Source organism: Patella vulgata, chromosome 9 (genome assembly GCF_932274485.2).
Source record: "Patella vulgata chromosome 9, xgPatVulg1.2, whole genome shotgun sequence".
Taxonomy (NCBI): Eukaryota; Metazoa; Mollusca; class Gastropoda; family Patellidae; genus Patella; species Patella vulgata.
The window spans coordinates 23459918-23480048 of NC_065887.2; the positions used below are offsets into that span (position 1 = coordinate 23459918).

General features: G+C 34.2%; 1 protein-coding gene across 1 annotated transcript; it reads left to right on the forward strand.

Moving 5' to 3' along the window:
• Positions 1–638: 638 nt before the first annotated feature.
• On the forward strand, positions 639–16336 carry LOC126832250 (glycoprotein-N-acetylgalactosamine 3-beta-galactosyltransferase 1). Its single transcript, XM_050562972.2, has 3 exons — positions 639–902; positions 6870–7546; positions 10337–16336. Exons 1-3 carry the CDS (start codon positions 653–655, stop codon positions 10577–10579), a joined length of 1170 nt encoding a protein of 389 aa, XP_050418929.2. The 5' UTR covers positions 639–652; the 3' UTR covers positions 10580–16336.
• The last annotated feature ends 3795 nt before the right edge of the window (positions 16337–20131 follow it).

Consider the following 20131-nt stretch of genomic DNA (forward strand, 5'->3'; position numbering starts at 1 on the left):
TACGTGCACGGGGTCGCCACTAATAATAAAGTTTCAGCTCAGTCCGCTATATAGGCCTATTAAACTATATAGTTATATGAATAACTAATGTTTTTAGAAAATGCTTGTAATTCGTCATTCGGTTCTTCGATTTTGTTTTGTGCTAAAATATGCCATGGAAAATTAAATTGATTACACAAAATGGAAACAATTGAATTATGAGCTAATACACAAAACAGTGCATTTTTTTTTTTTTTAAATATTGTAGGATTATCCACAAGCGCCGTTACGATAAATGTAGTCTGTAATAGAAGACAAGATCAATAGATAATTTACACAATTCATGTTCACATAATTATATTTCTTTTCTAAAAAAAAATATTTATTCCTAAATATGTGTGGATTAAATGGTAGGCCAACCATATAATTTATATCGGTATTTACTGAGAGACACGGTTTGTCATTTTTCTGTTACTTAGGAATCAGAATTCCTTCATATGTAATTGTTAGTCGTTATCTGAATATCAGTGTCATTACGCACATATAGTAAATGTCATTTGCAATATAAATGTTAAAATGTCTGGTAAACTCGTAAATTGTAAAGTAAAGGTCTGGTAGAACAAGACTATCTCAAATTACGTCCCTTTTTAAACCGAGTTCGCCCAAAACAATAATGGCTGGTGGCATAACGAAAGGGGGGCTCGTAACTTTTTCAGTCGGTTTAATTTTCGGCTTCGCTTTTACATACATGTTTGCTTTTTCTTCGTCGAGAGGCGGTATTGTAAGAATTGCCCAAACACCAGAAAAGGTTTACCTGACAGGATTTATCCCAGAAGACCCGCATAGCCATGGAGAAATGGACAATTTTAAGGGTCCAGAAAAATCTGTCATGTGGATGGATGATCATTCTCATGGCCACATGGGTAAGTCTATAAGTCATCATATCAACCGACTGCCAAATTTTTATATAAATATGTTTCCAAATATATTTTGATATTATTATTGTCGAATTATATTTCTTTTTTACAGGAAGTTTTGTTAGTTACTACGCTGTAAAAGCACTCTGTCGTAGCCAACTACTCTCACTCAGTCCGTAGCATAGCCTGTAGTACTAGTAGGCCTGTAGGTACAGGCCTAGAATTAGACAGAGAAACTATACTCACACAAATACCGGCCGGTGGACCATTTACCACTGTCATACTATAGGAAATGTTTTTATTAAACAACAAAATAGCAAATAAATTGCCTGGTTGCTAATGCTATGTGATTTTGTTTTGGGACATACCAACATCTTTAACTTTTTCCCAAAACTTACTTTCCTGACTTGGGCAGCTTCAAACGGACAGACAAACGACAGTCACAAATATTAGTATAGATAGATATTTATAGGAGGACTGCACCACACATAAATAAAACACAAAGGCAGAAACACAATATGTCTGCACAAGAATAATTCAGACAACAAACGTATCGGTATCGTAAGGTATATTTTAAACTTTTAGCAACCAGTAGGCCTACTACTTATATATAATTAGTTAGTTTTGTTTTTGTGTTCCAGATAGCAGAATTTTTTATCAATACCGGTATCGTCACTGTATTATCTGATCCCCAACAGATATGACGTTGTCAATAAAAGTGATTTTGTCGTTAAAGCTTCTTTTTTTTTTATTATTGAGAACTTAGATACATACATGTATTCATAAATAAACATAAAATCTGAATTAACTACATATATAGGTATCTTCTCTTCACATTTTTCATCTTCTAAGTATACGTGTTTACTAAAGGTTTTTATGACTTAAGATGTCAAGACTTAACATGTAACTAACTGGACCATTTATTTACATCTACAAGTACAATTATTATAAAAATGTCAGGTTTGTGATAAATTGCTGTCTCTGGTTGACATAATGGTTAGCAATCTACCAGTCTAAATGTACAATGCTGTAAACTTACTTCTCACAGACCAATTTATACAGTTAATACATTCTTATGTCCTTATGATCAAGAAGATAAATATTTAATTATTTCAAAAATAAAAATACCTTTCTAGTTTTGAATAATATATCGTTGAAATACGTCGTAGATTAGTTTTGTCAATAAAATTAGAATGAAAAATAACTAAATTACAAATATCAACTAAATTAAATAGGCATTATCACTTCCACAAGAAAAATAAATGTAGATTCATCTAATTACTCTGCTTGAAATCCAAGATTAGGCCTACCTAAAAGAAAAAAAAGATTTTGTGTAAGTGTCCTTGCAAATGTGTGTTATAAAAAGTCGTTCAGCATGGTACATGTAGGATACAACATGACTCATCAACAAAATATATAACACCATATACCAGTCTAAAAATTTGTGTTTGTAAACAGACATATTTTATTAATTCTTTGTTATGCACAGTTAACCAGTTTTGTTAACGGTTGACATGTAGGCTGCCAGTAGCATAGAAATAGAATGGTTTCTCAGTGTATAGCATGGTAAAAAATACAATAAAATGACCCAATAAAAATATATACAACACAAATACAACATACACTGTTTTTGTATTTCTAAATATGACTTAATTGTACTTTTGAAGAAGGCAGGGGACTCTTAGAATGGGTTCATTCATCTATAGATCTGTTTGGCACTTTGAGCATGCATACTGTATGGAAATTTGTGCATTATAAATATACACTACTAGCAAGATACCCGGCTTCACTCGGGGGTCATAACTCCGAAACCGGAAGTGGTAGACTAACGCCACCTGGCCTATGTTACTCCCCGGTCCAAGCTACACCTATACCCCAAATTTCAGACTCGGGGCAGACCTAGTGTAGCCGCCAACCCCGAACAGACCGGCTTCGCTCGGGGGTCATAACTCCGAAACCGAAAGTGGTAGACTAACGCCACCTGGCCTATGTTACTCCCCGGTCCGAGCTACCTCTATACCCCAAATTTCAGACTCGGGGCAGACCTAGTGTAGCTGCCAACCCCGAACAGACTTCGCTCGGGGGTCATAACTCCGAAACCGGAAGTGGTAGACTAACGCGACCTGGCCTATGTTACTCCCCGGTCCGAGCTACCCCTATACCCCAAATTTCAGACTCGGGGCAGACCTAGTGTAGCCGCCAACCCCGAACAGACCGGCTTCGCTCGAGTGTCATAACTCCGAAACCGGAAGTGGTAGACTAACGCCAACTGGCCTATGTTACTCCCCGGTCCGAGCTACCCCTATACCCCAAATTTCAGACTCGGGGGCCGATGTAGCCGCCAACCCCGAACAGACAGACTTCGCTCGGGGGTCATAACTCCGAAACCGGAAGTGGTAGACTAACACGACCTGGCCTATGTTACTCCCCGGTCCGAGCTACCCTTATACCCCAAATTTCAGACTCGGGGCAGACCTAGTGTAGCCGCCAACCCCAAACAGACAGGCTTCAATCGGGGGTCATAACTCCGAAACCGGAAGTGGTAGACTAAAGCCACCTGGCCTATGTTGCTCCCCGTTTCGAGCTACCCCTATACCCCAAATTTCAGACTCGGGGCAGACCTAGTGTAGCCACCAACCCCGCACAGACAGACTGACAGACAAACGACAGTCACAAATATATATATAGATAGATATAGTATTATTATTATTTGATTTGTAGATGATTTGAACTTTGATTCTATTCTAATTAAGCAAGAAAGAGTGACGAAACTGGATGTATAGTTTCACTTCATCAATTATTACTACAAATGTTAATTAAAATTGAAAGGATAAGAGCTCTTGAGGATAATGTATATATCATTTATTGTGCAGGGGACTATTGAAATTGATCTATCCGTCTTTCTGTCCGTTACACTTTTTGGGACACAATAACTCTGCTTCTAATTGAGCTAGAATTTTCGAACTTGGTATATGTGTTTATTAGGTGAATGTCTTGACTGAGTTCCGTAATGAGCATTTTCGGCTCAGTTTAAACAGAGTCAGAGATAAGCTATTTGATTGGTCGAGATTATGGAACAAAATAATTATTAATAGAGTGAGATTAATGAAACATGGCATTAAATTTGGATTGATAAGCAATTTGATTTGTCAATGCTTTCAAACATAATAATAACTAAGATTCTGACTTGGTGAGAGTGATGAAACACAGAGTGTAGAAAATGAGGGTATTAGAACTCATTTCTTTTTTGCACTGAAATGTTTTACAAAATTGAGATAGTGCTTTTGCATTTGCACAAACAATATGGAGCAGCTTCATATAAGCTTAAATTTAAAAAATCCAAACATGTCAAAATGACATTGTTATTTGTAACATGTAATTCATTTGTTTTACATGTATGTTGCATTTCTTAGACACACAGAATAAATATTGGTTCACTCCTGTTTCCATCTTTACTTTAGTAGTAAACTCATGTTACCATAGCTTTTAAACTAATTTACTTATTAAACCACACCGCAAAAAAATATGTTTATTGTACAAAAAATGTCCATCACATGAGCTTACTTGTGAAGAATTGGATTCTTTAAATCTGATTATAAAAGTGTGAATACATATATACATGTACCTGTAAATTTTGTTTTTGGAAATAACATTGCTTGTGCTTGTGGTAAAGTTCAATTCAGTACAGGATGACTACACTACACATGCTCAGACCAAGTACATGCATTATATACTGTATAGGCATTAAAGAAGAACATCAGTCAATGTTGAGTTTTTCTCCAATTGATTTATTATCTGCTTAGAACATATTATGAAATAATTATTTAAAGATACATTATGGGAGATTAGATAAAGAGCTGGCAGTTCTCACTATGATAGTTAAAAACTAGATAATGTAAAGGGGATTTGCTGAGATTTTCAGTCAAATTGATCCACTCTGACCCAAGAATTAAACAATTGAATTTTCGGCCTAGCCTCAATCAAAATTACTAAAGTCGGTACAATAAAAATATAGTCTCGATTATCCATTTCATGATTTAATCATGAATGAAAGTTGAGCAGCAAATCGGATCCTAATACAGTAAATATTGCAGGCTAGCGATGACATCGAGAGTTGATTATGGTCTAGATAAGTTAATCAATGTGTAATTAATAATTTAGATAACATTTCAAGTCTAAAGAAAGACCTGCAATAGGCAGATTTAGCTCTTGCATAATGCCTGTTTAAATAAATTGAAGGATGCATGTACAGCATGTTAATTAAAGTGAATACTATTTTAGTAACAACTAAGGAATAACTATAAAAAATAAAATAAAATAAAAAACGGTGTGAGTTCTCCTTTTACACCTACACATACATGTATTGGTCAATGTTTGAATGAAAATGAGCACAGGATAGACCCAGATATATATTATGGTTCACACACGAATATAAGTGCCGACTGGGTTCAAAGGTGGCCTGGCGCAATTATTTTTAACTGTCAAATATTACATGGGCAATTTTTGTTTTGGTCATCAGTGATCAAAAGAAATGTGTTCTATGAATTTGGAATTTTACTGACACAAAGGACCCATCTTTGTTAGCCTTGATGATGATACAAAAAAACAAGGTGTTAACCCCATTTGACATTTCAACTTGCAGAAGGAATTTTTCAGTCAAAACCTTCATTAAATGTATACAAGTATTGTTTGTAATACTAAAATCGATTCAGGAGCATTAAGCTTAATGTACATGTACATGTATACAAATTATTCAGTCCTGTTAAGTCTATTATAACTTATCATTATTTCTATTCATACTACATTATTGGATTATTTAGCTTATGTTTCTGAACAAGTGTATGTATGTCTAATTTATCATATTACAACTTATTTAAAGTTAAAGATACATTCCCGCGTATGAACAAGTGTATGTATGTATGTCTAATTTATCATATTACAACATATTTAAAGATACATTCCTGCATACAAACTGGGTGATTTGATGATATATTTGGCCCAAAACATATTCAAACTAATTAATTTATCATAAATTTGCTTCAAATCCTTCTCAAAACATTGTAATTGTCAAGGAATACCCTTGCTATGAAAAAATCGATCAAAAGATGTCATGTTTGTGTCACGTGACTTACGGGTGCGAAGTCGGAAAAGAATTCATTGCATACACAAGACGATGTTGTCTTTAATCGCTGACTATTTATTACAAATATCGAATCCTAATTAAATTCTCGGATAATCCAGTGCTTGAGTCTTTTTCCGTGATTTATATCTCAGAAAGTGTTGTACATCTAACTCTTCATAAAGTTTGTCAACATGTACATCATGCGCTCAATCTCTGCATGCAACCGTTGACGTCACGCGCACAGATATTCCTAATCGTCGGGCTGTCAATTAGGGGAACCCTGACATTTTTGTCCTGTATAAGCTCCATGAGTGTTTTTCAGGGAATCAAGTATTTTTCTAGTAAGATTGGATATTTCTACTTTCCATATATACCAAAATTGCCATACTTTTATTGGAAATAACCACCCAATAAATACTTTTCTGGGAACCTATCTTTAAATAAATGATATTGTACAACAGCTGACAGTATAGATAATAGTCAATAATGTTAATAACCTAATACTATACTAAAAATATTGATTAATTGTTTTTTTCTAAAGGATTTTCTTTTTTTATTACACATATACAGTAGTTATAAAAATTGATAAAAGTGGTTGAAATATTTGTGTAGTGTCATTAATATTGTTCAGACAAGCTTTACAATTAATTTATCAATTTACAATTAATTTGTCAATAAATGCCATTACCTCACCAGAACAGCATCTTACAAGTCAATTTCAGTTAGTTTAAAAATTTTAATAAATTATTTTGCGATTATTTTTGCAGTAGCATTGTTATTGTCTTTTTGTACATTTACATCATAAATTTCATGAAGATAGAAATATAGAAAACTTGTTGTTTTAATTTCAGGTGAATCAAGTGTTGCTGCTGATGAACTGGCAAAGAAAGTTAGAGTTTTATGTTGGGTAATGACAAATCCTTCAAACATTCAATCCAAAGCTAAACACGTGAAAGCTACATGGGGAAAACGATGTACAATATTATTATTTATGAGTTCTGAAGTCGACAAAGATCTCCCAGCTGTTAAACTACCAGTGTCAGAAGGACGTGACAATTTGTGGGCGAAAACCAAAGAAGCATTTAAGCACGTCCATAAATATTATTTAGATCAGGCAGACTGGTTTGTAAAAGCAGACGATGACTCATATTTTATCGTAGAAAATCTGCGGTACTTTCTAAAGGACCATGATCCCAACAAGCCGTTGTATTTTGGAAGAAGGTTCAAGCCGTATGTGTCTCAGGGGTATATGAGTGGAGGAGCTGGCTATGTACTAAGTAAACAAGCTTTAGTAAACTTTGTTACGCAAGCCATTCCAGATGCTACGAAGTGTAGAAGTGATCACGGGGGAGCAGAGGATTTAGAAATGGGTAAATGCCTAGCGAATGTTGGAGTTGCGGCTGGCGATTCCAGAGATGAGTTAGGCCGAGAAAGATTTAATCCTTTTATACCAGAACACCATTTAATACCAGGAATATTACCAGCCAACATGTGGTACTGGCAGTATAATTATTATCCCACCCAAAATGTAAGTAGAACAGACATTTGAAGAAGCTATATTATATAGTGTGTAGTATTTTTGCTATGAGGTAGGGAAGTGGTATAATGATTAGTGTTTTTTCCTGTAGTAGGATAGTGCATGATGTTGCACAGGAAAGAGTGTGGCTGGGGTAAATGCGGAGCAAGTCAGCAAGCAACTCTCAGATCGACCAAAAGACCTTAAAATGAATCGTGTGCTTGAATGAGACAAAGCTTACTAATGGATAAACAGTATCTTTAATAGTAATAATATTCTAATTCAATATTATATAGATGTCGTGTATATATCTATTGTATACATTTTTATGTACTGTGGTATGTATGTACAATGCAGACCAAGAATTTTAACCCAATTTCAATCCCATTTTGAAAGTTATGGAAAAAGAAATGGAAAGTAAAGCCAAAGGCCTCTATTACTTTTGCTTGGGACTATAGTATAAACAGCATTAGAATAGGTTAAGAGAAGACCTTTCAAACACAACCTCTATGCTAATTGAAAAGTTAGAAGTTGAATAGAGCTAAATATTTGCTTCCTTGTTGTTTCTCATTGGTCGACAAATCAACAGTACAAGAGTAAAAAATATGGAGAGATTTTATTGAATCTCATTGTTGAATTTAGATTAGAATGTTAATTCCCCCAACCCCCAAACATACACACACACTTCTTTCAAAAATTAGGTTGCCAGGCAATGCAACATACTCCTACATGAAACAGCGGTTATGTCATCTATATAAATCATTTATTAGACATTTATTCACATGCCAGTTCCATAATCAGCGCACTAGACTATCAGATGCTTTTGATTTTCAATAGATTTAGACATGATTGGATAATCAAAACTTTGTAGCAATGACAATCAAGGCAACATTGTTCTTTGAACAGCAGTAACTTCACTCAGAATGAAGTGAATTGACTGAAATTTTCAACATATTCCCTTTTATTGTCTATTTTTTGTCTACCATCTTTTGAAGAACTGTAAGAATCATCTGCTTAGGCTAAGTAGCGATAAGCAATTTGATTGGTCAAGACTTTAGAACATACATGTACATTGTAACAACTCTGCTTTTCATTCCGTTAGAATCTTTAACTCTTAACTGACCAATGTCGACTTTTGTTACATTTAAGTAGCCACAGTGACTTTTGTCGGCCAAATCGATTAGCTGGATGCAACTTCCTTTATAAATCTATAGACAACATTCACTTGTTTGTTTACTTCACATTATCCAGAACACAGGGTGTATATAACAACTCTTCCAGATCCTAATGTAGTAAAGACAAGTAAAACGAAATTTTGAACTATAAAAAATGAAACGAAATAGGATCTGTGTTTTAGTTCACAGCAGCCCCCCATAAAATAGAAATCCCCATTATATATAGGAATTTTGCATGAAATATCTAAATTAGAGTATTTGCTATAGTAATTTGTGGTATAAGATTCATATTTATGGAAATGTCATTAAATCTAGATCATTACATCCATTTACATGAAGGATCTATTTACAGATGTTTTTAATGAGACCACATTAAAATGCATAGCTATATTTTAACACTATTGACCATTGGCATTATGACGTTATGACGTCGAACCTCTGGCTCACTTAAAGAGCGGGACTTTTTTGCTATAATAGTTCAAAAATAGATAATGAAAAATGAATACATGTATATTGAAAATTTCATTCCATTTTTGGGGGATCACGGTGGCTAAGTGGGGAAGACGCTGGCTCGCTAGCCTGGAGGTCAGGTGTTTGATCTCTGCATTGTCCGAGAAAGTTCATCCAGATTTTCTGGCATGGTTCCCCCTTGTCAGTGATGCAGGACAGAGGGCCTGACAAGTCATTCTGATGGGACGAAAAGCTGAGGTCCCGTGTAGACAGTGGCGTGCACATAAAAGATCCCTTGACAGTTGGAATTTAATATAAGTGTAGGCTGTAGTGCCGCTGTCCAAGCAAAATTGCCCTCATAGCACACTGCATGGCGTATGCCCATCTTCATCAGAGCAGAACAGTAAGACGTTAAACCCCAAATTCATTTCATTTCAGTTACTCTATTCTCGGCGAATATATTAGCCTTTGAATGTTGACAAGATGTGTCCACTGATTGTAACCACCATACTGGTTGATTATGGTCTTGTCATGTTTATAAATGTTTGATTAGTAGTTTATGTCTTAAAGTAGCTAAGTCCGTAACTCAATATCATCCAAAATCTTCGACATTGAAAACACGAATGTTTTTGCATTTTAAATCAGCATTGGTGTTGTGATCTTACCTGGAAAAGATGGGCTTCTGATATCCAATATTTAAGACAAAATAAACATTTTACCATTGGTACACGAATTGTGTACCATAATGCGTTTCAGCGCCATTTGTAACAAGGTGCTCAAACAATGAGGCTAGACATATTCCACAAGTCATGTCAAACGGTGATATCATATTCTTATTTGGAGAGCATGCGCAATAAATAATATCGCTTTTGACTGTAATAACCAGACGCTAGAAACTGACTTGATGTTGAGACTTCTGGCGTATTTCGCCGAACATAACTGATGACAATTCACAGTAAAACGGACACGATTGAATGTAAAACAGTTTATATAAATTCATATTACATTATTATATGTGTTCCGACTCATTTGTGCCAATTGCTAGGTCAAAAATATTAGCGATTTAGCTCCTTTAAGAAAGACATGCAGTAGATAGATTTTTAGCTCTTGCATAATGCTTGTTTAAGAGTTATATCATAGTTACACATATAATCTGTTGAATTATTTATCTTTACAGGGTCCAGAATGTTGTAGTGACTATGCAATAAGTTTTCATTATGTGCCTCCAAATATGATGTATGTGTTGGAATATTTTATTTATCATCTAAAACCTTTTGGTTTACGAATTCAGCAATCTTGTAACCAGGAAAAAACGTCTTCTTCATCTTCTCCCGTTCATACACCCTCAAACGAAACATTAAAAAATACAGAAAAACTTATAGAAAACAACGAAATCGAAGAAAAGAAGTCAACAAGCTAAGCCAATGACGTTGTTATGGGAGTTAAGACTGTTATTATTATTACCAAAAACTTGTTACTTGTTAAATATGTTTTATAAGCATTTGTTTTTAACACACTCTTAATAGTGATAAAAAATAATTAATTATTGAGAATTTAATGTTTATATATTTACTAATACTAAATAGTATTTTAGCTGTTGATACAAATATATTTTAAACCGTGTAGATACATGTACAGTATAAGTTGTAGTATTTTTAAATAATTTCATTCATCAAAGTGTATTATTATTGACATACATGAGCAATATTGGAACAAAAAGCTAACTTAATTTACATGAAAAACTGTTGACAGTGAGGCCATCCCACCCCTTTGGACCACCAAAAACATGGTGTTTTTTGTTGTTGTTGTTTTTTTTTTTTACCAGACTGTCCCTTAACTCTCTAAATGAACCAAAATAATGCTGTTTATGTAATAATTAAAAACACGCCATATCATTCAGATATATTTGTATGTACTATTTTAATCTAAACACTTTTGTTAATTTTTTGATGTAGCTCATCCATATATGATAAAAAAAAACCCTGCATATATGTACATGTGAACTGGCTTGTAGGATAATATACAATAGTAGAATTAGTTTTTAAGTGTCGAGTAATGTGATAAACATTATAAAAGAATATGGTGTACAGTTTGTGATGTGGTGATGTGATTTTTTGATGTTCTATTTTGTCGTTTAATTCACAAGTTATCTGGGTTTATTATCCACTTTACTTTTTACTGGTTTCTTTATCAGATTTAATGAAGGTGAAGCTGGTGCATACATTTCACGGTTGTTTATTCCACCTACTTGGTCTAGAATCAGCTAACCTAATCAATTCCTGCTATTCAGAAAATTCTGATTTCAATAATTTGATTGTGTTTGGACATATGACTTTCTTCTACTCTAGCTTAAGTATTACTGACCATCCCTCCACTTTGTACCTGTTAAACCGTGTTATTTTTACAAGGTATCTCACTAAATATGCATATATGTCAAACATCAAAAACATGTACTATACATGTATTAATTTAAAATCTGTTGTTATTATGTAATTAATAATAATATCGGGATTTTCTATAGTGCATGATTACCAAATATTTAGTTCCTAATGAGCTTTAAAGTATTTTCTCACTGGTCACATAAAACTATTTTGAAAATGATAGGTTGTCTAATTTTAATTGGTAATTGACTCCAGAAATATAGTGCTGCAAACGCAAAAATTGTAAAATTTGTATTGGTGGTGTAACATCAATGTTCAAAAAGACCTGCATGTAGAATGGGCATGCTTGTTTGGAAAAGATTGAACAATTATATACTATGTTCGTCTTAATATGTACATGTGTGAAATCAATAGACACCAAGGTAAATTTCAAATGACCATAACTTGGGTTAGAATTGATCAATTTGGATAATTTTCAGAACAAACTGTTTTTCTAATTAAAGTACATTTACTTTCGCTTGATTGTGACTTAATTTAAACTTTATTCTGCCATGTTAGGGCTTTAACTGAAATATGTTATTGTTTGGTTATTTTCGGATGCCTGTGCCTCACATACCATGGTGGATAACAGAGTATCCTTCACCAGCTTTCTATTTTTAGACAGGTCAAATATAATTTCACTTTTATTCAGTCTACCCTAGTCACTTCTTGTTTTGAATAATGTTTTGTCACTGATAATGTGATTTATTATGGATATTTAATTTAGCAAGTGCCTGAAATATGTATGGGCTAGGATTATATAATTGTAATATATCATGATGTGTATGACTGGTTGATGATAATGCATGTACCACCTGTGTATACATGTAGACAGTATTCACATTAATTGCTGTCTCCATCAGGTGAATTACAAAATACAATTCTACTTGAATTATGAAACAATAAATCAGACAGTATGATTATTAACTTCCCATCGAATATACTAAAATGTTTCTACAAAAAGAAAAGGCTATACTTATTTTATTTACTTTTTTTTAAAAAAAGGGCCCAAATATCTTCCAAATATAGCTTTAAAAATAGACATCAAATCACAAGGGATATTTTTTTTTGGTGAATACACAGTTTCATTTTAGCATCAATTTGTAAACAGTTAAAATGTGGATTACATTTCAATTAGATTTTTACATGCAATCTTCATGATATTCATCAGGTTAGAACACGAGTATAAATAGACAGTAAATTTACATGTACATGTATATTATGTGGTCAGTTATTTATACATGTACCAATAGACATGGTTTAATAATTCAGTTTTAGATCTTATCAGCTGTGTAGTCTCCAATTTCATTGTCAATACTTTAAGGATTTAAGCAAGCAAGAGTTTGTCAGTTTGATTGAATTTAAAAGGGCAGTCAGGGCCAAATTCAGTTTTAAGGGGGAAAGGGGCTTAACATAGAGAAATTAACTTAAACAGTCATTAGGTAAGAGCTAGATTTGTTTCTTTGAGCCCTCAATGTTATATAATGTTATATAAATCATAGATCATAATCAGCTCTCGATGCCACTGGATGCCTCCGATTTTAAGTAGATTAGAATGGTTCGGCCATTAAATGATTTAATTTAAAAATGGAGAAGCGAGGCTAAGACTCGAGTGACCAGTACAGTAGTTATGATCAATGCACACATCTTGTCAAAACTGCAGCCATTGATGAATTTGCTCAAAATAAAGTAATTTGAATGTAATTTTCAATATATTCATTTTGCATTATCTATTTTTGAAATAATACAGCGAGAACTGCCATGACTTTATCTAAATCTGACATAATGCCCCTTTAAGTAGAAAATAAGAAAGGGAACTAAAATAAATGAACAATTCATTGGTTCAAAAAAGCATATAAGTGGTTCTGAAGGTTCTGATTTATCAGTTTTATTGAATTGAGTGTACGAATAACTTTGACTTTGTTATTCAGTTTGTAATATAGGCCAAAGTGATTTGAATTACTGGTGATCAAATAAGATGTGTTGTAAGGGCTTCATTTCTTTAAATTATGCACATCACTTTTTAAGTTTTATATTATGTTTTTGTACTGCTGTAAAAGACATTCATTATTGTATTCACCCTAAATAAAAGCCCAGCCAAAGAATATTAAAGAAGTTAGATTAGTTTTTATAAGCCCACACTAAAATTCAGCCAAGCGGGAAGTAGGCTATAGGTAGTGCTAAAATGTGTTCTGCTTCACTGTTTGAAATGGACTGGATCTCCTGGAAAAGTTAGGTTACTTCTGGTGGAATGAAAGCAATAGATACAAATGTACATAAACTTAGAATGACCAATAGTAAAAGTACCTTTAATATAATCTTAAACTGTATATTTGAGTTTATTCTGGCTTGTCCCTTTAAGGTGTTTAGAAGGTGATACTTCAAATTTTGGCTATAAGTAATTTGTTAAAATGATAGTAGTTCAGTTGTATCTATTTAATGTCTTTGTTTACAGTTTGGAGAGCAAGACAATAAGTTATTATATTTATATTGAGAGTGTCTATCCAAAGTGCTGTATTAATTATATTAGGCCTTTATACAACTTAAAATACAGATACACTATCCCCCCATGAATTCATCATTTTGAAAAACATTTATAAATAATATACAGTTGGCACATGGCTTGAACTATTATTTCAAATAATGGTACGCTAACATAAAATGATAAGGTCACATCTGTATTTTAAAGTCATGGGTATAACGTAATATCACTGATCATCATTTGTATTTTTCACAGCTTAGTTCAAGTTAGAATATACTCAATTTGATTAAAAAAAATTTGTAATTAAAATTCAACAGTAGATAATCTCCCAGCTTGGATTCAGTAGGATTAAACAGAGGCCCATCAAAGATGTTCACTAAGATTGTAGATGGCACTTGCTGAATGTTGAAAAATTTTCAGTTCATCATATCTTTCTAAACAGAAACTGGAATTAAACCATTTTTGGACTGATATTTCTTTTAAAGAACCAACTTTCACAGAATAGTAATTTGCAACAAATTAAACTTCCCTAAAATGGTGATCAGAGACTCTAAGGTACATGTATTATACGGTATATATAATAAATCTAAATCTTATGTAAAATTTGTTGCCAGTGGAATAGGGTTTATTCAGTGTGCTGTATGTAATTTAACATCTTTGTGTTAAAATATTTTATTGTATTGTGTTAATATATATATTTATTTTTGATGTATATAATGTACAAAGGATATTGCTATTTTAAATTATAGTGACCAATTTGATATTTTATCAATGAAAAGTGAATTTCAGCAGACTAAATTATTTAGGTTGTATAAAAATAGCTAATTTATTTCATAGTTCCATATTTTGTATCCTCTTTCCTACCCCTAAACTACAAACTTACAGGAATCATTATTACTCTTGTTACTGTTTTAAATAATATTTTTTTTGGGGGGGGGGGGGTATCTGGATTTTTAAATTGTGCCCTCCACTCAGTGGCGTGGTGGGACAGGGAGCAAGATTTTATAATGGTGTCTTTGTGAGGGTAGTATCTGGAGAGTGTTGTAAGTCCATGAAAGATTTTGTGTTTTTAACTTTTTTAACTGTTAAAATTGTAGCAACCTTTCACAGTCTAAGGAGCAGAATTTATTTCTCATTGCCAACTCATATTCTGCGACTTAAGCAACTCTTGCACAAGTTCCAAAAGAGTCAAATATTTCTGGGACTACGAAGCAAAGCAGTTATGGGCCCAATTTGATTTAAATGTTTCTTAAATTGTATTTCATATTCACAACTCATATTTTGAGCATTCAGTGCCCCTTGAAAATGGAACCAAGGATTTTTTATTATATAGTCGATATAAATTTGGCACCTTCGGGCACCCCCTCTCAAAAAGCTTGCCAGGTGAGTACATGCCTCCCACACATCCAACACACCACTGCTTTCAATTGCGAATTATACATGTATATGATCATTTAATTTACATTCAGAATTTACCAAAAAGTCCAAAGTGTATTTATTAGCCTGTTCACAGCCTGTCTTTGGTTAACTGAATAAGATCAAATTCATAAAATCGGGTTGCGGCCTATTCAGTCTGCATGTATAACTTCTATGTCCACTGTACATAGGAGTTATACATGCAGGCTGAATAAGTTCAAATTACATGATTTGATTGATTATTTTTTATGTATTGTATATAATTACGGTTTTATTTAACTTTGTATATAATGCTTTAATTTGATGAATTATTCTAATTAATAATTTAATAACAATCTTTTAATATTATTTTTATGATGATTTTATTGTATACTGGTACGCAATGAAAAGGAACCACTTTTATAAAAGCATGACTGTAAATCTTGTTTAAATCTAGCAATTCCGAATTGAACATCAGATCAGGACCATAATAACATGTACAATTTACTACAAATGACAATTTCATGATTGCATAAATGCACACAAATAGCCATTCAGATGCTTGTATCCTCCAGGAAGTGACAGAAGTTGACACACACACTACCTTTTGTGTCTCCGTTTCACTGTAAAGTAAAGTTATTATGGCCTTTTTGGGTTGTTCTTCTTTCAGATGCATCATGTCTTGTCAGCTCTTCCATTCAAATCAGTTGTTCATTTTCATTGGATTTAAGTATATTTTATCTGTGTCTGATGCGTTAATATCATTAAGTATTCTGATAATTATTTATTGCAAACTAGTTATGCCTATCATTATGTATCTTATTTCCATTCCAGATTAAGTGATACATTTAAATAATATTCAAAAAATGTTTTAACATTTTGTTGTGTTATTCTTCTTTTTTAGATGGTTGATATTATTTTGTTCTTTTATTTCATCTGTATGCATGTTTTAGATTTCTAGTTTAGGACCTATTCTCACGCACATCACGCTACACGTGTAGCAAAGAGTAGGGTCGCCTGCCTAACCCCATTGGTTTTCTCAAACATTTTCTCAGTGCAACTTCAACTAACAACCTTAAGATATACCACAGGTTTGGGCCGAATTGACCACAGTTTGTGTCGACTGGACAATAAACCCCATTCCAGTACAGGCATACACTATACGATAACAATTATATGCACACATATTTTTTGTGGTCCATACGTGAACAAGTTACTGTGTAACTCTACGTGTATCCACAGTTTCAATGATGACAGACACCTATTATTCCAGGCTTCCAAAATCAACTAACCAGGCACTGGCACTTCATCTTTTCGATCTCCCCAGTGGGGTGGGGGGGGGGGGAACTACCATCCTAGGACTTTTGGTGAGGGTCCTGCGAATTCCTACTAATCCGCAAATCACTAGTCAGTCGATATCTATTGTTGTCATTTTTACGATTAATGATGACATGTAAATGCACACCCGTAACCATCTCTGACAATAATACTAGCACACCCACTCTGACAAGGTAATGTAAAGTATCCAAACTGACAATGAGACAACGCACCCACCCTGACAATGACATAATGCATCCATCCACTCTGACATAACACACCCACTCCGACAATGACATAACGTATCCACCCTAACAATGACATACCACACCCGCTCTGACCATGACATAATGCACCCACCCTGACATAATGCACACAACCTAACAATGAAATGTAACGCACCCACCGTGACAATGAATTGTAACGAGGCACCCACCCTGACAATGGCATTAACACACCCACTCTGACATAACACATCCACCCTGACAATGACATAACACACCCACCCTGACATAACGTACCCACACTGACAATGAAATGTAAAGCACCAACCCTGACCGACAATGAAATATAATACATTAACCCCATAGTTGTTCGGATGAGACGAAAAACCAAATTCCCATGTACATATTGCCGTGCAAGTAAAAGACCCACTGTCAGAATTCAATATAAGAGTAGGTCGTAGTGCCGTTATCCGGACAAAGTTTTCCTCATAGTACACTGTATAGCTTATGCCTGTCTTCATTAGCCCACTCGGAGCAGAACAGTAGGACGTTAAATCCCATTTCATTCCATTTAATTTTCCTACTTTTCTGTGCCAATCAGACTATTGAAGATAGCCATACACTATGCAGAGTGCTATGACAGAAATCTTCTAGGGAGTGGCATTTCACCCTTTGCGTCGCACGTCGCTTTTCAAAATTATTTATAGATTGGCTGCCCTTAGGGAGACTTCATTATTTTACATTTTTAAATGTAAATACAATGATTCTTAACAATGCACCTGCATTTTTATAAGTGTATTGGTTTTGTTATATGCCCACATTTTCATGTGGACGTATATTGTCGTCGCCCCTGTCTGTCCGGACGTCTGTCCGTCCACAATTTGTTTGTGGACACTCTACAGGTCACAATTTTTATATGATTTTGACGAAACTTGAAATATAGGTCTATCTTCCAAAGATCTTGGTTCCTTTCGATATTCGCATGTATCGGACCATAAAATGGCCCCTGAAAAATCACGTTTTTAGTTTGTGAACACTCTAGGTCACAATTTTGATCTGATTTTGATGAAACTTGACATGCATATTTATAACCCAAATATCTTGTTTCCTTTGGATATTCGCACATACGGCCCCTGATTGTATGAAAAATCGCGTTTTTATACGCCCACATTTTCATGTGGACGTATTATGCCGTCGCCCCTGTCCGTCGGTCCATCTGGACGTCCGTCCACAATTTGTTTGTGGACACTCTACAGGTCACAATTCTTATCCGATTTTGACGAAACTTGAAATATAGGTTTATCTCCAAAAGATCTCGGCTGCTTTCTATATTGGCATGTATCGGATCGAAACTTCATGGATTATGGCCCCTGTTTGTACGAAAAATCACGTTTTTAGCTTGTGGACCCTATAGAGGTCATAATTTTTATCCGATTTAAAAAAACGTATTATTATATCACCGTTACACCCTAAGAAAGGTTGAGTTCGAATTTCGTGAAAATCGGCCCAAAATTGACAGACAAAATGGCCGCCGTTCGTTCTCAAATAGCGTAAAAATATGGTATATCAAGGTTGTGGACCCTATAGAGGTCACAATTTTTATCCGATTTTGGTGAAACTTGAAATGTAAGTTTATAACCCAAAGATCTCGGATCCTTTCGATATTCACGCATATCGGACCGTAACTTCCTGAATTATGGCCCCTGATTGTATGAAAAATTGGGTTTTTAGCTTGTGGACCCTATAGAGGTCATAATTTTTATCCGATTTAAAAAAACTTATTATTATATCACCCTAAGGACGGATGAGTTCAAATTTCATAAAAATCGGCCTAAAATTGATAGACAAAATGGCCGCCGTTCGTTCTCAAATAGCGTAAAAATATGGTATATCAAGGTTGTGGACCCTATAGAGGTCACAATTTTAATCTGATTTTGTTGAAACTTAAAATGTAAGTTTAAAACCCAAAGATCTTGGTTCCTTTCGATAGTCGCGCATATCGGACCGTAACTTCCTGAATTATGGCCCCTGATTGTATGAAAAATCGCGTTTTTAGCTTGTGGACCCTACAGAGGTGATAATTTTTAGCAGATTTAAAAAAACGTAATATTATATCACCGTTACACCCTAAGGACGGCTGAATTCGAATTTCGTGAAAATAGGCCCAAAATTGACAGACAAAATGGCCGCCGCTCGTTCTCAAATAGCGTAAAAATATGGTATATCAAGGTTGTTAACCCTATAGAGGTCACAATTTTTATCCGATTTTGTTGAAACTTAAAATGTAAGTTTATAACCCAAAGATCTCGGTTCCTTTCGATATTCGCGCATATCGGACCGTAACTTCCTGAATTATGGTCCCTGATTGTACAAAAAATTGCTTTCTTTTTAGCTTGTTCTCTATCCATCTCTCGAAAATGTGGGCGTATCCTGCCTGGCAGCTGCTGGGTTAGCTTGTGATCCCTCAAGAGGTCACAATTTTTAAAAAAAATTTTAGCATATCACCGTTACACCCTAATAATGGTTGAGTTCGAATTTCATGAAAATCGGGCCAAAAGTGACGGACAAAATGGCCGCCCCTCGTACGCAAATAGTGTCTACATCTGGTATATTAAGGTTGTGGACCCTCTAGAGGTCACAGTTTTGATCCGATTTTGATGAAAGTTGAAATACTTTGGTTCTTTTCAATGTTTTCATATCGCATCGAAACTTCCTGAATAATCATGGGCCTTGATTGTGCAAAAAATCACGTTTTAGCTTGCGGTCCCTGTAGAGGTCACAATTTTTATCCGATTTATAAAAAAAACATGTGAATATATCACCATTTCACTAAGATCTTGGTTCCTTTTGATACTCGCGCATATCCAAACGTAACTTCCTGAATTATGGCACCTGATTATTTGAAAAATCGCATTTTTAGCTCGCAGATTCTCTAAAGGTCACCATTTTTTTTCCGATTTTAAAACCATTTTAATATACTGAGCACCATGGAAAACGCATCACTTAGTTTTTCGTATAACAAAATGATCCTGTAAACATTTATTTTGCTTCTTATTGTGAACAATATTCAAATGGGAACACATCAATAACAACACATTTGTACACTTATGGATGTTTAATCTGTAATCAACGGT

Bases quoted from the DNA above. Each gene is read 5' to 3' on its own strand.
- LOC126832250 (XM_050562972.2), top strand. From the start codon at position 653: ATGGCTGGTGGCATAACGAAAGGGGGGCTCGTAACTTTTTCAGTCGGT. The intron at 903-6,869 runs GTAAGTCTATAA...TTTTAATTTCAG, and splicing joins TCATTCTCATGGCCACATGG to GTGAATCAAGTGTTGCTGCT. The intron at 7,547-10,336 runs GTAAGTAGAACA...TTATCTTTACAG, and splicing joins ATTATTATCCCACCCAAAAT to GGTCCAGAATGTTGTAGTGA.